The sequence below is a fragment of the Triturus cristatus genome, chromosome 7 (genome assembly GCF_964204655.1).
Source record: "Triturus cristatus chromosome 7, aTriCri1.1, whole genome shotgun sequence".
NCBI lineage: Eukaryota > Metazoa > Chordata > Amphibia > Caudata > Salamandridae > Triturus > Triturus cristatus.
In genome coordinates this window covers 277,738,403-277,763,955 of record NC_140590.1, presented here as the reverse complement: position 1 = coordinate 277,763,955, position 25,553 = coordinate 277,738,403, and the positions used below count along the sequence as shown (strand labels likewise).

The 25,553-nt window shown below is 45.1% G+C and overlaps 1 protein-coding gene across 2 annotated transcripts in view; it reads right to left on the bottom strand.

Annotated features, from left to right (window-relative positions):
* Window positions 1-25,553, bottom strand: part of LOC146809414 (uncharacterized) — a 114,991-nt gene that overhangs the window by 24,039 nt on the left and 65,399 nt on the right. Inside the window, exon 2 of one of the 2 annotated variants that reach the window (XM_085616253.1) lies at window positions 4,359-4,438. In XM_085616253.1, coding sequence (XP_085472379.1) covers window positions 4,359-4,438 — 80 coding nt within the window. Of the gene's footprint in view, window positions 1-4,358; window positions 4,441-25,553 lie in introns of both variants that reach the window. The other variant, XM_085616254.1, reaches the window with a different exon arrangement.

Genomic DNA, 25,553 nt, shown 5'->3' with positions numbered 1-25,553 from the left:
CTCCTCCGGGAGTGGGGACTGCTGTGGGAATCTATTCACAAGGTGAGGAATCCACTGGCAGATGTATCCATCAGAAGAACAAGTTACTTACCTTCGGTAACGATTTTTCTGGTGGATACAGTATCTGCCTGTGGATTCCTCACCAACCCACCCGCCTCCCCGTTGTCCACCTTTTGTATACCATGAAATTAGTCTTGTTTGAAATGCTTATATTTTCTCTTGTACATTTGTAGGTAATGCTTGTTTGATTAGCATTCCCTTGTTTTGTATGCTATGTATATGTATTGGTTTTCTATATACTGTGTATACTTGGGTTTGTCGTTGGTTCACCTGTTCGCCTCGAAGGCACGGAAAAAATGGGTGGAACTGACGTCACCACGCCGACGTGGGCTTCTTATGGCTCCGATGACGTCGTACGGAGTCGCGTGCGGAGCCGATGTATTGTGACGTCGCCCACGTCGACGTGGAATGCTGGGGAAGAAAAGTTCCGTGGAATGCTGGCGCAGGGGATATCCTTCTTGGCCAGTCCGGGGCGACCAAAATGACTTGGGCCCGGTCTTGGCGAATTTTCCTCAGAACCCGAGGAATCAAGGGTATGGGAGGAAACGCGTAAAGGAGTCGTGAACCCCAACTCAACTGAAACGCGTCCAAGGTGAGGAATCCACAGGCAGATACTGTATCCACCAGAAAAATCGTTACCGAAGGTAAGTAACTTGTTCTTCTCATGTCTTTAAATATTAAATACATGAGACGCTGAAACATAGCGGCCGCTGAAGCCAGCCCGAAAGAAACTCGTCTAGACTGAAAAATCCCAATGGAGGTGACAAAAGCAGTCAAATGCTTACTATCTTTATGTAGGAGCACCAGGTGGTATGCAGATGTCAGGTTGATTGTGGAAAACCATTCCATGTTCTTGGTTTCTGCAAGTAGCGCTGAGGTCATAGGGAGGGGGAACCCATCTACAAAGATGTTTTATTGAGTTCCCCCAAGTCCACACATAGACCAACCCAACCGTTGGCTTTGTGTGCAACGACAAGGCGGGCGACTCAGTCTGAAGACTCCACACGTTCAACGATCCCATTGTCAACAAGTTTCTGGATCTCACTGATCACCTCATCTTTGACACTCATGGGGATGTTCCTAACCTTATGGATGCAGGGACAAGCATTCTCCTTAAGTATTATTCTGTGTGAGAAGCCTTTGAGCTCACCTATACTTCCAGAGAAGACTTCAGGAAATGTAGGTACAAAGTCCTCGTACATATTCTCACTACTGGTCTCCACGTTCACAGACCAAACGGGATCTGGGCTATTAGGATCTAAAAGTATTCCAAGCTCACCTTGATCCCACCATCGCAGCACACAGGGACCAGAAAGAGACACATACTGCTTGCACAATGGCTGTCTCTCCTTGAATTCAAAAGTGAGTTCTCGAAAACCAAGTAGTTCAATGGGTTCCCCTGTATAGCCAACAGGGTGCACATCTGGGTTCTTTAATTCTGAACCAATTTCCTTACAAAATGTTTCCTCCAATTTGTTTTTATTGATAATCGAGTAAGGATACCCAGAGTCAGCCATAAGAGTCACTAAAACCCCTCAATTCAGCGTTGTTAAACGATGGGAAGGTTTGAAATGCCAACGGGATTGCATTATTTAAAGGGTGTGTCAAGGAGGAGAATGTTACATGCCAAAGATCAGAACTGTGTAAGTATGATTGGGTTGAAGATGTGTCGGCTCCTAAAGAACTGTGTCCTCCTGAAACTCTTTCTATACTATGGTTCTACCTCCCATTGAGTCTAATGCTGAACCCAGTTCTGAGTGTTCTACTCAACTGGGTACTTTCACAAACAATGTTGAAGGGAAGGAGGTTTATGCTAGGCGTGTGTGTGTGTGTGAAACCTAAAAAATGTGATGATTATATCACACTTGTTTGTTTTTAAGTTTCTGTGCATACTGTGCATTTTCTTCTGTTTTTTTTGTTTTGTTTTAGTGCCATTAATGCTGTATTGGAGGGTGTATATTTTTAGCCAATGCATGTATGGATACTCTTATTGTTTACCTTCTTGTTTGCTCTACTTCCATTTGCATTTATCTTGTGTTTCTTTTGTGGGGAGGGGGAAGTGTTGTGTAGGTGCTCGAGCGTGTGCTCGAGTCACCCTGGCTTGTGGGATTCCAAAGCTCCGGTGAGCTCGGGGGATGGAATGTGTGGGAGTTGGTCTGAGGAGCTGAGTGCGGGTGCTGAGTGGGCTTTTCCCTGCTGTGTGGGGTTTAAGAAGTCCATTGAATAAAGCCTTAGCCTAAACTACTTCGCTTGCTTTATTTCATCATATCATCATGGCGCGCCAGGAGAGGTGGAAATAACAGCAGCCATCTTCTCCCCTTATCGCCGCTGCGCCAGCACACTGCACGTGCAGGCACCGCCCGGCATGCATTGCGCGGCCACCACAGGCAGATAGGAGCCTGCCACATCAGCGCTGTGTCCAGCATCAGGAATGAAAGTATTGCAACACTGCCGAGACCTTATAAAACCATTATAAAAATGGGTGTACATGCGTGCTCATTCGTGCGCAAGCAACGGCGACCATCTAAAAATGTTTTATAATAAAGTTTTGCAAAAAACTTACATTGGCTGCTACACAAGAGTGTACCATTTTTTTGTTTTTTCAAAAAGCACCCCTTGCCACGCTAGCCCCTGGCACTGAAGAGGGCTGCGGTTGTGTGGATGTGCTCATTGTGCGAGGCCTGCAGACCATGCTCACGGTGAAGTTAGCCAATGGCCGAAGAGGGCTGCCCACCGCTGTATGGTGTAGTGGGTGGAAGAAAAATGGGAATGTTAACGGGTACTGCGGGAAATAACTTAAAGTCCTTTCAAGTAAATACAATATTTGCATATATAAAATTAGACGAAAAGGTCTTGGCTAAATTCAAACTTAAACCAGCATTTTGAGTTTGGCATTTAGCTTTTTATGCCATGGTTTTTTAAAAACTTCATTATTAGGGGACCTGCCAGGCCATCACCAATAAAAAAACATACATTGCCTGAAGGCACAAATATTTTGAAGTATTCAAAAACACTTATTGCCGAACCATTCCCTGCACTGAAAGGAATTACTTTGTTTGGGGATGTGCTCAAAGATGTGTGAAAGAGCGATGAGTATACAGTCACTCACAGTGAAGTTAGCCAGTGACTGAAGTGGGCCGACCCACTGTATGGTGTAGTAGACAGAAGGAAATGTGAATGACACAACAGATAATGCATACAAGAGTGCTGGATGAAAGCCCCTAATAGTAGGTGTATCAGATGCATCATTTTAGTCACATCAAAAGGCCTTAGCTATGCCAGGCATACACCGGTTGTGGGAGCCTTACAGAAGAAGGGATGTTTTTCTTTCTAGCCCAGAGATTCAAACATTTATCAAGAGAGTCCAGGAGGTGGTGCCTGTGTGCTTTAGTGGCATATCTTCTGGTGAGACTGTTAGTGAGTGACCGGTGACTTATCCTACATGATGGTGGGGGATATCTGGAATTTGATTTGTTGTGATGCAAAGGCTTCCTGTAGGCGTCTTTTTGGATTACGATGAAAGGTTTCTGTCTCATTCAACTCCGCACGGGCATGCTACATGTCTTCTTAGGGACTGCAGGGTGTTGCTAGACCAGTATTTAGACGCAGTTCTGTTCTTTTTTCAGATTCAGGAGTATTTCTCTTTAGAAGTCGTGGGCAGATTGTATTGATGTAGTGCAGTTTATGATCAACATGAAGGCAGCTTTGTCTTTTTTGAAAGAGGAAGGACAGCCTTTGGCATAGGAGTGGCTCATAGAAGGTGGCGTGAGACATGATGGTTGTAAAGGGAGATGCTTCAGTCCCACCACAGACCTGTGGCCCAGTTCCACAGCAGGCCTATTGTTCACTCACCTTTGGAAACATTGTCAAAGTGCCAGACTGATGCCCAGCACTCGAGCTAGGACAGAAATGTACCAAAGTCATTTGTGAAGCCAAAATTATTTGTTCCCTTGGTTATTCTGGCACCACTGCCTATCAATCAATCAGGATTCTTATAGAGCACGGCTAATCACCCGTTAGGGTCTCAAGGCGCTAGGGAGAGGGGGTGAGGGGCTCTACAGTTCAGTCGAAGCGCCGCCTATAATCCTGATCTTCATGGTTCTGGATAATGAAATCTTGAGGCAGCATGGTGGGGCTGGCGTACACCGGTTGACGTTCAACAGACTAGCCCTATGTCTCAAAGCTTTAAAAAGCCCCACCGCTGAGGGAACGGGACTTTGAGTGGGATTCGCAGCTTTTTTCCTACATAGAGTCTGGCACCACAAAAAGGGAAATAAGATTTGGAAATGTGGTCCTACCTTGCAGAAGGCACAGTAATTGCAGAGCGAGCCTGTTTTGTATTCGTCTTCATCGTCATCATCGTCATCATCGTCATCATCTGGAATGAAAAAGAACCAAAAAGTATCTTAACTAAGCAAATGGGCCAGACTAGTTAAGTCTTTATGACTATCAATGAAGATCCTACCATGCAGAAGAATCTCACACAAGTAATATCTCTGAGAATGGGTGACTTTTGACCTTTTGACACGTTGACTATGACTAAGTTTGCTGCTTGTCCCAGTTGTTAATAAAGACTCTACTATAATATTCTTACTCATAAGTTTGCACTGAGCTTTTTATATAAGGATATGAATAACTTGTGTTTTAACGAGGCGTTTGCTGGCACAGTCTTGCAAATGACTTGAGAACAAGTGTTACTATGATCAGTGTCTAATTTGTAAAAATAAATAAGTGCCAGAGCCCTCATCAGGAGGCCACTGCAGTTTGCACCACACCTTGCCACTGTACTCACACAGCTACTAACCATCACACTGAAGTGTGACAATTCAGACTGTTCAAGGCCACCAACGCTTTAAGAATGACTTGGGTGGCAGATAATAGTGGTTGTTAATGTATATTGAATTAACAAACAATTGTTTTTCTGCTCATCTTTAAATCACACAAACAGCGCCACCATGTGGCAGCTGTCAGAAGTGCAGGTTCAGGCAATTAAGTGCCAGCAATTAAGTGGCCGTGTCGAGCACTGGAAACCACTGGCTCAAATTAAGCACTGACTATATATGTACACTTTTTATCAAAAAGGACGAAAAGTTCAGTTGGCTGCTCTGGACCCACATTATTCCCCTAGCTAGTCTAACATATAATTCCATCATGTTACCTGCATTCTGTCAATCTCCAGCTCTTTGCTACACCCACAGTCCTGTGCACACATCTTGGCTAAGATCATTTGCACACATGCCAACATTTTAAAAATAGAAGGAGGGAGATTTTGAAAAATCGGGTGGCATTACTTTTTCATTTGACGATTGAATCAAATGCAATTTTAGACAGGAAACAGCTACAATGAAGCAATTTTTGGCTTAAAAAATGTAAATCAGGTCTGTTGGCATAGAAGCATTTGACATATTCATTTTTCTGCTCTGAAAACCCACCAACCTCAACTTAGTATCACTCTTTTGCGCTTTAAACACAATTGCGTATTCCACATCCATGAAACCTTTATCCCACCTCCTTCACCATCCACGTGTGGTATAAATATGTACTCCGTGACCTGGTGATCATTGAGTTATCTTGCGTTGCTTACAGTTGCTATAATTCACAAGTCACAAGCTCTAATCTAAGTAGCTTGGCCTGTTGAATACAATGCAATTGGGTTATAGTTACAACTATTAAATTTAGTGCCTATTACTAGAAGAAGTGCAGTGTAGGGTCCTATGTAAAACAAGTTGTTAATATTATTCTATAGTAAAAGCATTCCTAAATGTGCTTCCTTATAATGTCTATATTTCCATTTATCACACTATTCAAAAGACCGATTCTCACCATTGTACCTCCAAGTAAAAGACTTCAACTGTTAAAGCTTGTATATTATGCTTGTTCCTGTGAGCAAAACGTCTGGTGAAAGGCCTACAGAATTCTCAATAAATCCAAATAACCCTTGACTTGTATGCTACAGACAGATGCAAGCAGTGAGTGCTTAACACACTCAGCTATCTTACTGGTTATAGCCAGGGTCACTGGAATTATGTGATTCTGTGACCTCTGCTTTTATTCCATATTTATAGATTACCTGCATTTGCCACATAATTAATCATCTGCTGCCTAATCACCAGATTTTGAAAAACAAATGTAGGGCAGATAGATCTAAAGTTACTGAGAACATGGCGACACGTGTTCATGCGCACTGGAAATCCCTCCACAACGGTTCACTGGTCATCTTTCAGTTGCTTATTGCTGTATTTGGGTATTAAATTGCTACTAATAAGGTGAAATCTTTCCCCAGACAGTATTGCCATGTTTAAAAATTACAAAATAATGACGTGAAACTATCACATATTATGCTGCATTATCTACATAATGTGCATATTCTTGCCACACAATTTAGTTAATCCTGTTTCATAATTTGGTCCTCTTCTGCCACATAATTCCAGTGGCCCTGACGATAGCAGACAGCATGGCACTTTTCAGAAAATTTGTCGAGCAGGGAGCTACTAGCAGATCGCTTTCCTTATATTGAAGTGTAGTAAGCAAATCACATTCTACACTATATATGGTGATGCAAATGAGCAGTTACCAGAATAATACGTGTTGTAACGTAAGGCAAGCAATTAGTATTAATGCACACCTTCCTCTGTGGCGATTTAAAGCAGGCATGTAACTTACCTCTTTCCTACATTGTCAATTAAAGTGGGAAATAAGCATACCCATTTCCTGTGTGACTCACAGTCTCCCATTTCATCATTAATATTCACAAATACAGAACATGCTCTCCAATTATTTATAACCAATTATGAAAACACAATGGCTACTTTAAGGGAACCTCATCCTGGGCCTGATTCACAGAACTAACTTAAGACAAAATCCTAAACTTAGTACCATTTTGGTATTCACAGAAGGCACTTACTCATTTTGGTATTCACAGAAGGCACTTACTCATTTCGGTATTCACAGAAGTTAGGAGTCCTAACTTTAGGACTTCTTAATGCCTTCTGTGAATACCGAAAGTCTTACAGTTAGGATTTTTCTCAGTTTAGGAGTAGTAAAGTAAGGACTCCTAACTTTAGGACTCCTAAACTGAGAAAAATCCTAACTTTAAGACTTTCGGTATTCACAGAAGGCATTTAGGAGTCCTAAAGTTAGGACTCGTGCCTTCTGTGAATACCAAAATGAGTAAGTGCCTTCTGTGAATACCAAAACGGTAGTAAGTTTAGGATTTTGTCTTAAGCTAAGTCTGTGAATCGGGCCCCCTATTTTTTTTTTTAAACATGTAAATAAATATAAAAATCCGATTGAAAAATCAACGACGGATTTAAAAATGCTCTCAATGTGTTTTTAAATCCGTTGTTGATTTTTCAATAGGATTTTAATATTTATTTACATGTTTGAAAAAAAATAAAAATGAGGTTCCCTTAAAGTAGCCATTTTGTTTTCATAATTGATTATAAATAGTTGGAGAGCATGTTCTGTATTTGTGAATATTAATGATGAAATAGGACTATGTGGGTCACACAGGAAATGGGTTTGCTTAGAAAATACGGCAGTAGTCAAAAGTTGTTCATTTTGTGTTTCTGTGACTAGGATCCACGAACATAGTGACGTGTCCACAGCAATTTCTTCACTGTTTTTTTATGGCCCAGTTTGCATCTTTATTCGATTTTATTTCTATTGTCTTTTGTTTAAAACTTGTTGTCTGGCACTAGGGGTTAAAATAAGTCTGTTTACCTTAGCCCCTTAGAGACTCTATTTTTGGCAAAAATGACACCACAGTGGAAATCAGTTTGAGTTTAATTAAGATTTCAACAATAATTTTGTGCTGTGCAATAGTTGTCCTAGTTAGAAAAGCGGCTTTCTCGACTGGACTAAGGATAAAAATGGATAGCCAATGCAGGGCTAGTTGGTCAACAGTTTCCCTTGGCTCTCAACATTGAGAGGGAACTTCTACGTCTAGTGAGGCCAGGGATTTGAGCCTCATCATTGTTTAAGACCCATGACATAGAGTGGAAACTCATGAGAGGAGGCCTATGACAATCAGAGTGATTACTCTATATTGAGAGAGGGTCTTCAATCCATAGAGGGGTCTCAGTGCTGAGGAGGATCATGAATTTGAAAGTTCCTCGATATTGAAGGGCAGTGACTTCCAAAAGAACCTAAACATTAACAATAACATTGAAAGTGTTGCTTTATTGGACCAGGCTGCTAGATAGCCACACTGCGCAATTGCCAAGAAACAAGAGAAACACACTGCCAGATAAAGACAACGCCAGACTGCCATAATACAGATGAATATGAGCCAAAAACTCTGCATCTCAACCATAAGAATTACAGGCAAGCAACCTCTCACTTACAACATCTTTATGAAATAATAATCCCTTAAACTCCACCTCTACTAATTACACACCCCTCCTATGCAAACACTTGGTAACTTTAGCTACTAATAAATCTCCCCATCAACTATCTAACTTTTCCCAAACAAATACAACCACAACACCAACACCACACAATAGATCACAAACAATACATACATTTAATACCCACAACCCAAATAACCTACATACACTATGTCACTTGCCTGAAGGAAACTAAAAATCAAGGGAAGGCTCAAATGTATGATCACAAGGTTCCCTGATCGTACCTTCTTACCACAACCCCCTACACTCTACACAAATCATCAGAAAATACAGAAGTTACAACACCATAACCCACCATGAAAAGCCAACAGTGTTAGTCAGATTTGGGATGATATTAACAAAGTCCTTCCCAGCAGATCTCACCACTACTTCTCCCTCTAAATTATGCCTGCTCAGAACCATAGACTTTAAACAAGATGTCTCAGAATGGACTATTGTAGGAAGGTGGATATCTGACTATGGTTACCCCCAACTTTTTGCCTAGTGTCTAGCTGGTTTTTCGACTTAGTTGGCCTGAGATCCTGCCATTCAGGGTCTCAGGCTGTCTGCTCTCTCTTTAAAATGGACTCCATGTACCCTAGGTACATAACCAATTGGTAAGGATCACCTTATTGGACCCTGTACAGTGTACCCTAGGTACCCAGGGCATAGGTGTACCCTAGGCCTCCCAGGGGCTGCAGCATGTATTATGCCACCCCTGGTCTGGCCTTCCAATCAGACACAACTGGCTGATCACTCAGCTGGGGCAAGGTCGTGTAATCACCCCTTGCTTAGATATAGTATGCCTATATCTACCCTTATATATAGACACATGTGTACCTATCAGTCACTCCTATGGCAGGCCTTAACAATCCTGGAGGCAGAGTGCTTGGTAACATGTGAGATGGTGCTCTAGCATGAGCTGAGCCTGTCTGCAGCTTTGGGAACCATGTCCTTATAGCTGTTCTATGATATAGCCTACCATATACTCTTAAAGTGCCTTATAATCTTAAACGGTTATGGTAACTATGGTTTGGCTTTATCAAAACATGTCGTGTAAGGTGTCTAACACTTTGGAATAATACCCCCATACCATTTCTGGTGATGAGGATATTATTCCTCCCTTCTAGAGGGAGAGACATGTTAAAATCCTACTTTGCTGTTTAACTCTAACCAAAGCCTCAGCATCACAAAATGGATGCTGCTGCCACAGACACAAGTCTGACCTCCTGCTGCTGGGAGTGATCCCAGCCAGGGAGGCCTGGACAATAGGTTTCCTGCTTGGGGAGGTGCTAGCACCTCCCCAGACAGCCTTTAGTGTATTGGGGCAGGGTGGGCTGAAAGGAATGAGACATGCCTGGGGCACACAAGGTGTTCCTTGCATAGTCCAGTTCAAACCGGTGCTGGGGCACTCCAGCCCCAGCTCTGGCGCGAAACTGGACAAAGGGAAGTGGGTGTAACCACCCCCTCCCAGGTCCCACCCATAAGGCGTGACCTAGCAGGTATCCCAGCCCCCCAGATTAGTATAAGAGTGGGAGTTGGGCCTCAAGACTTTAGATTATCCTGAACCTGCAAAACGGAACAGAAACTCTGGACCTTCGACATTCGACGAAAGAAGAAGACTGAAGAATCTCCCTTGTAGCCAAGGAGTGGCTACCCTGTGCAAACAGGCACCATCAAGAGACTACCCTTTGCTTTGCGACCGTTCTACGAGGAACCGACTGCAGAGCCCGACCAGAGCCTTGACTGCCAGACTTCTCCGACCCTCATCCACATCTGCAGCAGAGCTGAGATCCGTGGAGGCGACGAGCGACGTGGGACCGGCTACCTGGGAAAAGTGGCTAGTAACTTACAGCGCAGCTTCTGAGGTACCCTCGAAGTTGTGCACCGGGGATTGAGAAGCCCCAACCCCAAGCACCATCTGCACCGAAGATCAGCCCCCCACACTCCACGAGTCCTGCGTGGGGCCCTTCAGCATTTTCCTGCTTGCCGCGTCTGTCCGGTTGCTTGCCCGCTGGCTAGTGGCCTTTGTGACGACGCACCCTGAAATCTTCTGCGCTGGTTTGGCTCCTCCAGACTGGCTCCCGCTTCTCTGCAAAGAAGAAGCACCCCAGACCTTCCTGGTCTGCACCAGAAGCAAGTCCTTCGTTCTTCGTGGGTTCCGCTTGCCAAGGCTTGGTGAGTCCTAGTCCAACTTCGACGCCGCCGACAGCAAGAACCTTCGTGGGACAGCTCACCTCCTGGTCCTGGTCGTCCTCGACGCTTCCTGGTCCTCCTGGCTGCAGCGACAAGCTTCACCTTCACCTGCAAATCTTCACGACATCGCCTGGTTCCTTCCTGGTTCCACGTGGTCACTGGCTAGTGACTTTGACTCTGTCCCTTCTGCTTGCAGGTTTCTTCTCTTCTTGATCCCAGCCTTGGGATCCACCGGACACTCTTCACTGACTGCCTGTCAGCATCTTTCTTCAGGCATCCATAGGAGTCGACGACGAAAACGACGCATCTTCACCCCTATGTACCCGCAGCCTGTGGGCTAGGTAACTTGGGTACTCCGGTGCTCATCAGGATAGTGACTATCCTAGTGTCTAGTTTTCAAGTCTCAACTTCCTAGCTACTCCGGAAGTGTCCTAAATCTACCGTTTTCTAAACTGTACTATTGCTATTGACTTTTACGCATTACGCGTGAGTGTTTCCACTCTGCACACGAATCCCGTGGGCCTCCCACTTCCTAACTAACGCTAGTGTAGTGTAGCCCCAGCGATTCCCTAGGCCTAGGCCTATTCTATTTCCGTGACAGTGATTCTTATACCACTTACTTAGTATATGGTTTGCGTGGCCCCTAGGGCCTAACTGTATTACTTACCTGTGTGACTTAATGTATGCATAAATAAGACTGTGTTGTACTTACCTCTAATCTCATAAAGAGTGCTGAGGGTTTGCTTAGAATAAATACACTTTATTTTATATATATATCTGTTGTGGTGTCCTTTCATTTGGTATTCAAGGGATTATATATGGTATCACAGCTGGCTTCACATGCCGTTCAGAGTTTAGCCTAAGACTGCTCTTGTCCATGCTACCACTAGGATAGCTGGTCTATAAGGTTGACTTTACAACCAATCACCATAAGGGTATTTGGACTGATATAAGTTGTACACTAGAACTAGTGACATCATACATCAGGCCAACTTCTCACATTGGTGAGCAGCGGTTGGGATCTGAGCTTGCTGTTGTAATACCATTGTAATCTTGAGATACTACATTGAAAGATCACACAGATATTGTCTAGGTACATATAACATAGATTATAATACTTAAGTCCTACTGGACTTTGTAGTTGTAGGTTGAAGGGAGTAACACACCCTGACTACAACTACTAGAGAGGTTTAGTAGATACAACTAGTGTAGGTAGGTGCACACACCACACCCTCACTAGATCATGTCTCTGAGAGGAGATCAAGTAGATGCTCTCTCAGGAGGATCAGGTCTGCAAAAGATCCCCTCTAGATATGATACCTTAACATTCCAGGAGATGAGACACGTGTGTACCTCCAGAGGAATAAAACAGGGTGCAAACCCTACCCTCCTTCAGTTAAGACAACTCCTAGAGGAGTATGACATTCTTAAGGCATCTCAGGCAGGTGCCCTAGGCACAGAGGAGGGTCTACCCACCACAGAGGAGTCAGAGGAGACTTCAGATGAAGAGGTAGACAGCCAGGGCCAAGTAGGAAGACTTAGCCAGGCTAACCTAAGTTTACATGGGAGTTTGCATGGGGTCCCCCCATACAGACCCCCAAGTAGGCTTTCACAGAGAAGCAGGAGGGACAGATCCCCTTCAAGGGAATCCATCCACTCCCATGTTTCTAGCATCTCTAATGCTTCCTCTCACAGGGGAATGACTTCACCTGAGAGAAAGGAGCATAAAGCCAGAATGAGGGAAGCTAATCTGAGGATTCAGAGGGAAGAAATTGCCCTTGCCAAAGAGAAGCTTGCTCTGGCTAGAGAGCAAAAATTGTGTGGGTCAGAACCCACTGGTGGCAGCAACATTCCTAGAGATAGGGATAGGTCTTATGACCATAGAAACCTAAGCAAGATAGTCCCCCCATATCAGAATGGGGATGACATCCACAAATGGATGACTGCTTTGGAGAGGGCCTGCAAAGTACAGCAGGTACCCCAAAGTCAGTGGGCAGCTATCTTGTGGCTCTCCTTTTCTGACAAAGGTAGAGACAAGCTCCTCACAGTCAGTGATGAGGATGCAAACAATTACAAAGTCCTGAAGAGTGCTCTGATAGATGGGTTTGGCTTAACCACTGAGCAATATAGGTTGTTGTTCAGAGACACCCAGAAGACACAGACACAGGACTGGTCTGATTTTGTGGATTGTGCCACTAAGGCTTTGGAAGGTTGGTTAAATGGCAGCAAGGTGCAGGACTATACAGGATTGTACAACTTGATTATGAGGGAGCAGATCCTTAGTAATTGTCAGAACCAGCTTCTCCATCAACACCTGGTAGACTCAGAGTTGACCTCTCCCCAAGAATTGGGAAAGAGGGCAGATAAATGGGTCAGGACCAGGATTAGGCCTAAAAATCAGGGTGGTGACCAAAAGAAAGATACCACCAAGCCTCAAGAGAAGGGTGGGGATAAAACAAAAGAGAAATCTTCCTCAGGGCCCCAAAACTCCACACAGGGTGGTGGGTCCCAAGCTCCCTCCTCTACCACAGTTAAAAAGCCTTACTGCCATGTGTGTAAAACTCCTGGGCATTGGACAACTGACAGCAGTTGCCCACAGGCTAAAACCAAAACTGTTCCTCCAACTACTCCTGTCACACCACCTATTACTGTCAGCAGTAATCCCCCAGGTGGTGGGAGTGCCCCCAAAAATTTGGTTGGGTTTTCTTGGGGAACACAGGGGGACTCTGGCTTAGCCAATTCCCCTACAGCAGCTACTCTTGTCTGTGATGGTGGCATGGGGTTTGCCAACTTCACTGCCTGTCCCAACACTTTGGGTAGGTACAGACAGGAACCCTACATCAATGGTAGAAAAGCTGAGGCCTACAGAAACACTGGAGCTAGCATCACTATGGTGGCCCATAGGCTAGTTCCCTCTGAGCAGCTTTTGCCTGGTTTCTCATACCAGGTAACTAACATTGATGGCAACCAGAACAGTCATCCCATGGCAGAGGTATGTCTCAGCTGGGGAGGTGTCACTGGCCCCAAAAGGGTGGCAGTGTCTCCAACCTTGCCTGTGGACTGCTTACTGGGGAATGACTTAGAACTCTCAGCTTGGGCTGGAGTTGAACAAGACACCCATTCTAAAATGGTAGGCCTTTCACAAAAGGGTAGTGGGGTTGTAGCAGTCACAACCCCTGTCCAAGTAGATTTCCTCCCTGAAAAGGTTGGAAGGGCAGTGGTAGCCACAGCCCAGGCAAAGACAGACTTCCCTGTAGAGATTGGCAGAGCTGTGACAGTCACAGCTCAAACACAAACTGAGGGCCTTCCTGAAAAGGTTGGCAAGGCTGTAATGGTCTCAGCCCATACTCAGACTGACTTAGGTGTAGTGAAGCCTGAAACTATGGATCACTCCACACAAACAGAGAGTAGTGGGGAGGAAGAAAAGTCTCCCTCTCCCCAGACATTAGGAAAAGGTCAGCCTCCTCAGGGATCTGACCTCACCCCTTGTGAAGGAACTGCCCCAGAGGTAGCCAGGCCTGGCCTGGCAGAGCCTCTGATGTCAGTGGCCCCTTCCAAGGTGGGACCCAGTCTGGTGCAGGTAGCCTGCCTCTCTCTACCCTGCCTCAGTCAGCCCAGGGCTGCAGAGGTCAGGGAGGCCAGTGGACCCCAAGAGGGCCCCTGTCCACAAGAACCCCCCAATCAAAAGAATGAGGATTGCCTGGCTAGTAGCCCTAGCCAGGTGATGGGTAAAAGCATTCCTGAGGGATCCCCTTTACAGGTAGTTAGGGACCTCCCCCAGAGGGATTCTGTTGGGCACAGGCAAACCTGGGACCTTAGGGCCCCAAACCTGACCTGTCCCTCCAGTAAGCCCACAAAAGGGACCCAGCCTCCAGCTTTAGGTAGCCAGAGGCTGACCCTGAGAGCACAGTGCAACTCAGTTAAAGAAAGAAAGGCATCCATGGTGGAGGATGATTGGAGGAAGCTGAGGCCTCACTTTGAGGACACTCACTTCAGTACTCCATCTCAACACCAGCCTTTTACTTTGCAAAGACACACCCAAGGTAGAGATTCCCTTTGGTGGAGACCCTATGATACCTTTAGGATGAGGGATTGCTTAGTGGACCATGAGACAGGGGGTAACCATGCCAGTGCTGGTTCTTCCTTATATGGCCACTTAGGCAATAGAGGCTTACCTTGTCAAGGCCAGCCTTATCTCCTTTCGTTTGGGGGGGGGGGTTGTGTAGGAAGGTGGATATCTGACTATGGTTACCCCCAACTTTTTGCCTAGTGTCTAGCTGGTTTTTCGACTTAGTTGGCCTGAGATCCTGCCATTCAGGGTCTCAGGCTGTCTGCTCTCTCTTTAAAATGGACTCCATGTACCCTAGGTACATAACCAATTGGTAAGGATCACCTTATTGGACCCTGTACAGTGTACCCTAGGTACCCAGGGCATAGGTGTACCCTAGGCCTCCCAGGGGCTGCAGCATGTATTATGCCACCCCTGGTCTGGCCTTCCAATCAGACACAACTGGCTGATCACTCAGCTGGGGCAAGGTCGTGTAATCACCCCTTGCTTAGATATAGTATGCCTATATCTACCCTTATATATAGACACATGTGTACCTATCAGTCACTCCTATGGCAGGCCTTAACAATCCTGGAGGCAGAGTGCTTGGTAACATGTGAGATGGTGCTCTAGCATGAGCTGAGCCTGTCTGCAGCTTTCGGAACCATGTCCTTATAGCTGTTCTATGATATAGCCTACCATATACTCTTAAAGTGCCTTATAATCTTAAACGGTTATGGTAACTATGGTTTGGCTTTATCAAAACATGTCGTGTAAGGTGTCTAACACTTTGGAATAATACCCCCATACCATTTCTGGTGATGAGGATATTATTCCTCCCTTCAAGAGGGAGAGACATGTTAAAATCCTATTTTGCTGTTTAACTCTAACCAAAGCCTCAGCATCACAAAATGGATGCTGCTGCCACAGACACAAGTCTGACCTCCTGCTGCTGGGAGTGATCCCAGCCAGGGAGGCCTGGACAATAGGTTTCCTGCTTGGGGAGGTGCTAGCACCTCCCCAGACAGCCTTTAGTGTATTGGGGCAGGGTGGGCTGAAAGGAATGAGACATGCCTGGGGCACACAAGGTGTTCCTTGCATAGTCCCGTTCAAACCGGCGCTGGGGCACTCCAGCCCCAGCTCTGGCGCGAAACTGGACAAAGGGAAGTGGGTGTAACCACCCCCTCCCAGGTCCCACCCATAAGGCGTGACCTAGCAGGTATCCCAGCCCCCCAGATTAGTATAAGAGTGGGAGTTGGGCCTCAAGACTTTAGATTATCCTGAACCTGCAAAACTGAACAGAAACTCTGGACCTTCGACATTCGACGAAAGAAGAAGACTGAAGAATCTCCCTTGTAGCCAAGGAGTGGCTACCCTGTGCAAACAGGCACCATCAAGAGACTACCCTTTGCTTTGCGACCGTTCTACGAGGAACCGACTGCAGAGCCCGACCAGAGCCTTGACTGCCAGACTTCTCCGACCCTCATCCACATCTGCAGCAGAGCTGAGATCCGTGGAGGCGACGAGCGACGTGGGACCGGCTACCTGGGAAAAGTGGCTAGTAACTTACAGCGCAGCTTCTGAGGTACCCTCGAAGTTGTGCACCGGGGATTGAGAAGCCCCAACCCCAAGCACCATCTGCACCGAAGATCAGCCCCCCACACTCCACGAGTCCTGCGTGGGGCCCTTCAGCATTTTCCTGCTTGCCGCGTCTGTCCGGTTGCTTGCCCGCTGGCTAGTGGCCTTTGTGACGACGCACCCTGAAATCTTCTGCGCTGGTTTGGCTCCCCAGACCTTCCTGGTCTGCACCAGAAGCAAGTCCTTCGTTCTTCGTGGGTTCCGCTTGCCAAGGCTTGGTGAGTCCTAGTCCAACTTCGACGCCGCCGACAGCAAGAGCCTTCGTGGGACAGCTCGCCTCCTGGTCCTGGTCGTCCTCGATGCTTCCTGGTCCTCCTGGCTGCAGCGACAAGCTTCACCTTCACCTGCAAATCTTCACGACATCGCCTGGTTCCTTCCTGGTTCCACGTGGTCACTGGCTAGTGACTTTGACTCTGTCCCTTCTGCTTGCAGGTTTCTTCTCTTCTTGATCCCAGCCTTGGGATCCACCGGACACTCTTCACTGACTGCCTGTCAGCATCTTTCTTCAGGCATCCATAGGAGTCGACGACGAAAACGACGCATCTTCACCCCTATGTACCCGCAGCCTGTGGGCTAGGTAACTTGGGTACTCCGGTGCTCATCAGGATAGTGACTATCCTAGTGTCTAGTTTTCAAGTCTCAACTTCCTAGCTACTCCGGAAGTGTCCTAAATCTACCGTTTTCTAAACTGTACTATTGCTATTGACTTTTACGCATTACGCGTGAGTGTTTCCACTCTGCACACGAATCCCGTGGGCCTCCCACTTCCTAACTAACGCTAGTGTAGTGTAGCCCCAGCGATTCCCTAGGCCTAGGCCTATTCTATTTCCGTGACAGTGATTCTTATACCACTTACTTAGTATATGGTTTGCGTGGCCCCTAGGGCCTAACTGTATTACTTACCTGTGTGACTTAATGTATGCATAAATAAGACTGTGTTGTACTTACCTCTAATCTCATAAAGAGTGCTGAGGGTTTGCTTAGAATAAATACACTTTATTTTATATATATATCTGTTGTGGTGTCCTTTCATTTGGTATTCAAGGGATTATATATGGTATCACAGCTGGCTTCACATGCCATTCAGAGTTTAGCCTAAGACTGCTCTTGTCCATGCTACCACTAGGATAGCTGGTCTGTAAGGTTGACTTTACAACCAATCACCATAAGGGTATTTGGACTGATATAAGGTGTACACTAGAACTAGTGACATCATACATCAGGCCAACTTCTCACAACTATGAACATAAGAAGTGCCAAATATAGAGACCTGTACAGCTGCTCAAAGCTGCCAGCTACTAAAAACCATTAACTGCGTGCCACTCTCTCACACTTCTTCATCCATTTTACTGATAAGTGCTGCGTCCCATAACATTAGAAGCACACCACAGTGGACCTCACTCGAAACATGACAACACTTCCTAAATTGGATCAAAACAAAGACAACATTCTTCCAGCCACACATTCTACACACTTTAGCATGCTACCTATATAGGCAAGCACTTCAGCGCCCCACAAAGGGGCAGTTAGGTCAATATGAATGTTGCAGTACAATACAATACATACATTTCACAAAGGCCTCACTTCTGTAACCAAACAACTCTGCTTCCAACTCCACCGAAAGCACAATACACCCTCAAACCATACAACTCAAAATACCCTATCCCCCTTCACCTCCTACCTTACTACAGGACATGGAGAAGAAAGAAACAAAACAACTTAAATGCTTCCTCTTCAATGCAAGATCCATGAAAAAAAATTGCTGTAACATTTTTGACCTACTCTCAGAAACAATACTAGATCTCACTTTCATTACAGAAACATGACTTAGTGAAGTTCTGCACCCACATGCAACATAGCCATCCCTCCTGATTTTCATATCAATAGCAAAAATGTGTTTTGGGAAAGGGGAGGAGGCCTAGCTGTCGTCCATAAAAAACACTGTGAATAATTATTGAAAACTTTTTCCATGAATGGCTGTTATGTTATGTTATGTTATATGATTGTTAAAGCGCAAACAGCTGCCCCAGCAAAGGAGCGTCCCGGCGCTGACCTAACCAGTACCTGAGGGGGGAGGGGGAAGGCTACAGAGGACTAGATGAGGGAAAAGAGATGGGTTTTTAGTGATTTCCGAAAGGCAGTCAGGTTAGTTAAAGTGCGGATATGTTGGGGTAATGAGTTCCAGAGTCTAGCCCCCAAGACTTTGAAGGAACGTCCACCCATTCTACAGAGCCTGAATCGAGGGATCGACACAAGGTGTTGTCCCAGTGAGCGTAAATTACGCTGAGGGGTGTAGGGTACAAGGAGCGGGCGTAGGAGTTCCGGACAGTCAGAATTCAGAATTTTGAAAGCGGTGGTAAGAGTTTTGAAGTGAATTCGAGATTCAATTGGGAGCCAATGCAGGTTACGGATGGTAGCTCTGGCAGAGCACCTGCGTGGGAGGCCAACCACCGCTCTGGCGGCTGAGTTCTGGATGCGTTGCAGCCGTGCTAATTCTGCTTTATTTGCCCCCAGGAATAGCACATTGGCATAGTCCAGCCGGGCAAGTATCATGGCTTGAATAATGAGTTGGCGGGTACTGGGGTCGAAGAACCCGAGTATCGGGTTAAGACTCCTCATTAGACCCACACACGTTGCTGCCAGTTTCTTTGTGTGGGACTGATAGTTAAGAGAAGAGTCAAGCCAGACACCTAGGTTCTTCACGACCTCTTTTGGCACAGGGGTAGGGCCAAGCGGAGAGGGCCACCAGTATTCGCTCCAGTAGCTGGAATTCTTGCCAAGGAAAAGCACCTCCGTTTTCCCGGCGTTCAGCTGCAGGCAGTTGCGTGTCATCCACTGTGCAACTGCCGCTAGCCCATTCCTGAATTTGGTGGCCGAGGTAGAAGGGCCTTCAGAGAGTGAGATAACCAGCTGTGTGTCGTCGGCGTACGACACAAGCGTAAGGTCCCACTCTCTTGCCACTGCAGCAAGAGGCTGGACGTACAGATTAAAAAGAGATGGGCTGAGCGCCGACCCCTGAGGAACTCCTTGGTCGATGGAATGGGGTTGGGAGATGTAGGGAGGGGCTGAGACTTGAAAGGATCTGTCCTTAAGAAAGGACCGGAACCAGTCAAGGGCAAGTTCGTTAATCCCTATGGCCTGTGATTCCTTGATGATAAGATTTCACCCTACTCCTAACATTATGTATTTCTTGCTCTAAATATATAGACCATCACATAGAAATGCCTACTTTAAAGATGTCCTACTTGATAAAGTAACCAGCACCCACATGGACCACTCTAACCTATACATTCTGGGAGACCTAATCATATGGTTTGACCAGAAGACTCTAATCATCCGTCACAACCAACCTAGAAGCCTTCAACCTACACCAATCGTTTATTGCCCAACTAATTGTGAAGGCCATACACAGGATGTCATATTTGCACCCTTAGGGCAAACCATAGTTACACACAACATCTCTGTAAACGGGAGCGACCAAAACATCATCACCTTCGAGATCTACACACCTAACAAAAGCAACAATTCTAAGATAGCAAAAAGCATCGACAACAAACCTCGTATAGACCACGGAAAAGACTACACATCCAGCAACTCAACACCCTTCACTGAACTACTGGACAAACAGACACCAACAAAATCCATATCGAGGATTGACCATAATAAGAGTATTACCTGGGTTAATGATAACATTAAAAAAGTTATTAGACAACTCAACATACTACAACACAAATGGCAAAAACCAGGAAATAAAACAGACTAAAGCATCATACAGCATTATAACAGAACCTATGAAAGAGCCATCAGAACAACAAAAAGACACCACTACTCCACTCTCATAACTGAAGCTTATTGCCCTTCTAAAGAAGTCCATAACATTCTAACAGAATTCCACAATTTAGAGTGCCTAAACACAGAAACACCACAATCATAAGACTTTTGTGACAAAGTGCCCCATAAATTAATCTACAAAAGTACAAAGATTAAAAATTATCTGTAGGAGACCACGGACAACAACACATGACCTAACCACCACAGAAAGAAACACCAATAACCATCCATCAATTCATACCTTCAATACCCTGTCACAAAAATATTTCCTCAATATTATAATTGCAGCCAGGCCTTCAGCATCACTATCTGGCCCAACATCACTAAATAATTTTGAAGCTATCCTTTGCTGAACCTGTGCATGGGTGGTAGCCCGATGCCTGCTCAATAAGTCTGTGGAAGTAAGTTCATTCCTACTTGAGTTCAAAATCTCCTACCTCAGATCTCTCCTCCAAAAGAAAACCCTTGACCTACCTGACCCAGCAAACTACAGGCCCATATCAAATGGCCCATTCTTAGGAAAATATTTCAAGAAAGCAGTGTTTAAACAACTCTCTAACTTTACTGAACACTATGGTTTAATGTTAGGCCAACAGTCAGGTTTCAGATCAGGCAAAGACACATAATCATCCATTATATCAATTTGGGGTGACCTAAAACTCACAGTGGTCAAAAACGGAGTAGCTGCCTTAATACTTCTGTATTTATTAGATGCATTTGACACTGTCAACCAGCACACGCTACTGAAAAGGTTTCAAGATATCAGAATCGGTGAAAATGCTTTAAAATGGATTGCTTCTTCTTCTACAGTTTGTTTGTGTGTGAGATACAGACAGGCAAAGTGTAGTCTACCTGCCCCATGCACATCACCACCACAACACTGTGGCATTCCTCAGGGATCCATCAAATCTAAGGATGGGCAGAGATCGCAGAGTTGCACTACTCGGAATTCCACGTCGCTGCAGAAAATCTCTGTGAAATTCCGTGGAGATCCGCGAGCAGGCGGAGCTGCTTCACTCTCCCACCCCTACCCATAATAAACCACAGGCTTCGGCCTCCAAGTCTTCCTCGGTTGCGCACAACTTCAGACAGGTGTCGAGGAGGGTTCGAGCCTGCCATTTGTCAGCCAGGCAAGAGCCTAATCTGCTGCACAAGAGCGCGTGCCTCTGCTGTCAACATATAAAACCATACAGAGGTGTGTTTTTACCTCAGGTTCTGCCGTTGTCCTCTTCCCCTGAGCCATGGTTGTTGTGGATGGGGTGAGCTGCCATCGGACTGCCCTAATGGTTGGAGTTCAGCTGGGTAAAAGAGGGGAAGAAAAGGAAGCGTCTAGCCGAGCAGAAACAGTAGACGCCGCCATGTTGTTTTTTTCTTTAGCTCACTCCCCCTTCCAGATGAATGGAAAAAAGTCGGCACCCAATCCCAGCCCCAGATATTAGGAGTGTCAGCACAAGATACCAGGCGCGCATGCTTACAGAGGCCGGGCTGTCACCGACACTGCACATGACGCCATCGAGCAACAGAAAATTAGCATAGGACGGGAGGGGAGGGAGGTAGAGAGAGTTAGAGCAGCGCAGAGTGCACAAGGTTTGATGCAGCTCTGAGCTGCCATGGTTGGGGTGGGGAATTTCCTTCTTAAGAACAGGTAAGGAACAAGGTACAGTGCAAGTCTGGGTCAACACACAGAGATACAAGGGTCGAGCACCTTAGGTGCAAAGACGCCACCCAGCCCATTTCAGCTTTCAATATGAGTTTAGCATCAGCCTGCCACAAGAGGCGCTGATAGATGGGACTGGCAGACGAGAGGAGGGAAAAAGGAGCATGCGATCAGTGTCACATGAGCAGGTGGCAAAGCTTCTGCCAGCAAAAGGCAGCCACAGTAATGGTGGGCGGTGGGGGCAAACTTCGCTACACGGTGGTGTTGGAGTTTTTTGCTGAACTCCACTCTCGTCATGGAATGCAGAATCGTACAATTTCGCAAACTCCATCTGCGGAGCGGAGTTAACCGCCCACCCTTAATCATATTCTCTCTATTATTCAATATCTACCTAATCCCCTTACTAAATATAAATAAATCATACAACCTCACCTGTTACAACTATACAGATGACACCCAAATCATTTTTTAAATGGATAGCCCGAAGATCCCTATAATTCATAATTCAGTGACTGCCTTAGTGCCATAAACACATGGATGATGAGTAACCATCTAAAGCACAATACTCCAAAGACAGAGATTCTGACCTGCGGTCAATGGCAAAACTACCAGCCTATGGCCATATGGCCTAAGGAACTTGAAGCCTCTCTAACAACATCAAGAGAAGTTAGAAACCTAGAAGTAACCATGGATTCAGACCTATCCTTGATACCGCATGTTAACAAAGTCACAAAAAGTGCATTCTAAACAGTGAAAACAGTACATCACATCTTCCCATAACTTGCACACCAACAAAAACTGCAAGCCATTTTTACGCTCGTAATCTCCAAGCTTGACATTGCCACGAGCCTTTACCTTGGAGCACTTGCATTCATTAGACACAAAATACAACTCATTTAGAATGCTGCCGCAAGGCTTCTTCTCTGCCTTTACCTACGAGAACACATGACTCCAGTCCTGCAATAGCTCCACTGGCTACCTATAGCTAGAAGTTCAAGGCACTGCATTGTCCACAGAGCCTCTCAAGAAAAAGTACAGCTATACCTACAAGTCAAATTCAAGCAATACAAATCAAACAGAACACTGTGCTCCAGGCTTGCACCACTTACCCTCATACCACCTTACCATAGGCAATCAGTAGGAGGCTGCTTTCTCAGTACAAGCCATCACGATCTAGAACTCGCTTACAGCCAGCATTAGAAGCACCCAGGAGCAGATACACTTCCGAAGACAGTTGAAAACATGGCTATTTCCTATATAATCACACAACCTGCATTCCCGGAAATAGAGCCCAGAGAACAGTCGATCCCTCAAGCGCAAGCCTCAGCTTACAATCCATTAATTGCAAAGAATTCAAGCAGCAAACTGTTTTCAATATGCAGGTAGCCAAAGCAGGGTTGACCTATGGTTCACCATGGCATTATATAGTTATATCCTTCATATATAACAGTAATGGCCCAAAATAATACTACACAATATAATATGCAGTAGTCAGCAGCAAATTGTAACTTATATCTCTTAAATTCACATTAGAGATATCTGCTCTGAGGATTGTTTATCCCCACCACTGTAAATCAAAACAACAGCCATTACCAAATGAACAGGCATGGAATAACTGAAGACATCTGTCACATATTGCTGGACAATTTGGAGGACTTTATCACTGTAGATCCCAAATATCTATACAATCTGATCTATTCTTTACATCTCAGAAAGACACTCAGATATGAGATGATAATAAAAAAATGCCCATCCCAAGAGATCTCTCCACTTCTCTCTCCCCCCAACCATGCCTGCCGAGGACCACAACTATACACAAAATCTCAGATTAAATAATCCTGTGCAGTAACCTGTTTAGCAGACTATATTATAAACTAACAGCATACGGTAAACATCAAACTGTACTTCTGTCTCTCACACTTCATCATCCTATACACTGTTATGCGCAGCATCCCATAACATGATAACTGCACCTCAAAATGACTCCGAGAGGTTCAAAATGGTACATTTTCAAAAGTTGCATCTTTCAACTATTTCTCACATTTTATGTGGATAATCACTTTTTGAGCTAAAATGAGCACGTTTAAATTGATTTTGGTGCTTCCAGGGGGCTTAAACACAAGATTCAGGGTATGGGTGAAAGTGAATAAAAATTGTCAATTTGTTGACTTTGAGGCAGAGGTCTTCAAACTGGGGGGGACGGGTGGCTTAGGTGATCCCAGGAGGGCTCTAGGCTCTGGCCAATAGAAGCATCGTGCTTTGTTTTAAATGATTAAAAATGAGTGGCAGTAAGTAACTTTGTAATGGGCCATCACTAACATCTTTTGTCATTTATATCCTGACTTGGGAGTATGTGTAAAAGGGGAAACAGAACTTAACAGAAATGTTTAAATATATTTAGACATATTTAAACATTGCCAATGTAACAGAATAATTGTGAAAAATTGGGGGATGGGATATTTATTTATTTTGTTATATGGGGGCGTGGCATTAAGAAGTTTAAAGACCACTGCCCTACACAGTGCCGTGTGTCACTCATGTAGGCAAGCATGTTGGTGCCCCACATAGGGATAGTGAGCGCTATATAAATGCTGCACTACAATACAATATCATTGTTTCCAGGCTGACTGGTATGTAAGACAGACACATAGCTGAAGTCCTGCAAGCAATCATTTCCGATGCACTTCACTAGTGTCAGGAGAGATTCTGCGTATAGGTTCTAAGGACCAATAAAACGAATGGCCTGATTAGAGTTTGGCAGACGTGTTACACTGTCACAGACGTGACAAGTATCCTGTCCCATGTCTCTTATAATACGGTGGACAGCAAATCCATCCCATTTGCTGTGCAGTAACCTCACCATAAAATTGTAAATCAGGCTCAATACATCATTACTCAGTGTTGGATTGGGCTTTTATATTTACCTCCATAAATGTGTACCTTATTTCAAGGTTTAGCATTGGTTGTGAGCTATTTTTTCCTGGCTCACTCTTTCATGGCACACGTCTTTTCTCTCATTTACAGTGGAAATGAAATCTCATCTGTTGGCTAAATGGGAAATGCACATATGTTCAAATTGGGGTATTAATGACCTATGGCACTTTCATCACCAGCATGGCAGCATCCGAACAGCCGATGGCTGATTGGGCTATATCTAGCTCCTTCCATACATCAGTAAGTCAATGGGGCACTAATGTAAGGCGCTCTGCGCAGTGTCACTAAGTGCACTGTATGCACTACGGGGTCAAGATACCTAAGGAAGTCACTGAATTCCACTACAGTACACATACACATCTTCCTTGCTTTATTTTAAGAATGTCTCTGTACGTACAGCAAAGAGGCATGCTGGAGTATAGTTTGAATGGTAGCCATACTCTTGCCTCTTAATCCAGGCACCGTCTAGCTCCCTGGCATCTAGTCTAGGTCCCAAAGAGTTTAAGACTTCTGTGCAAGTACATGTTTCAGGTTTCTATGTGTTTCTATTGCTCCTATTTCCTAAGGCTCTACCACTTCCTCTGAGAAGGGATGAACTTAGCTGTTCTGTTCAATGTTCATAGCTACAGATGAAGATAACCTGATGGAGAAGTAAAAGTTACTTACCTATAACACCTTTTCTCTGTTATAGGTATAATCAATACATTTTTAAATGACCCTATCGCCTCACTAATACAGCCAGCAGAATATAAGAAAGGTTTTTATTTTTATAGTCAACAGTAGACAAGGGAACCATCAAAAT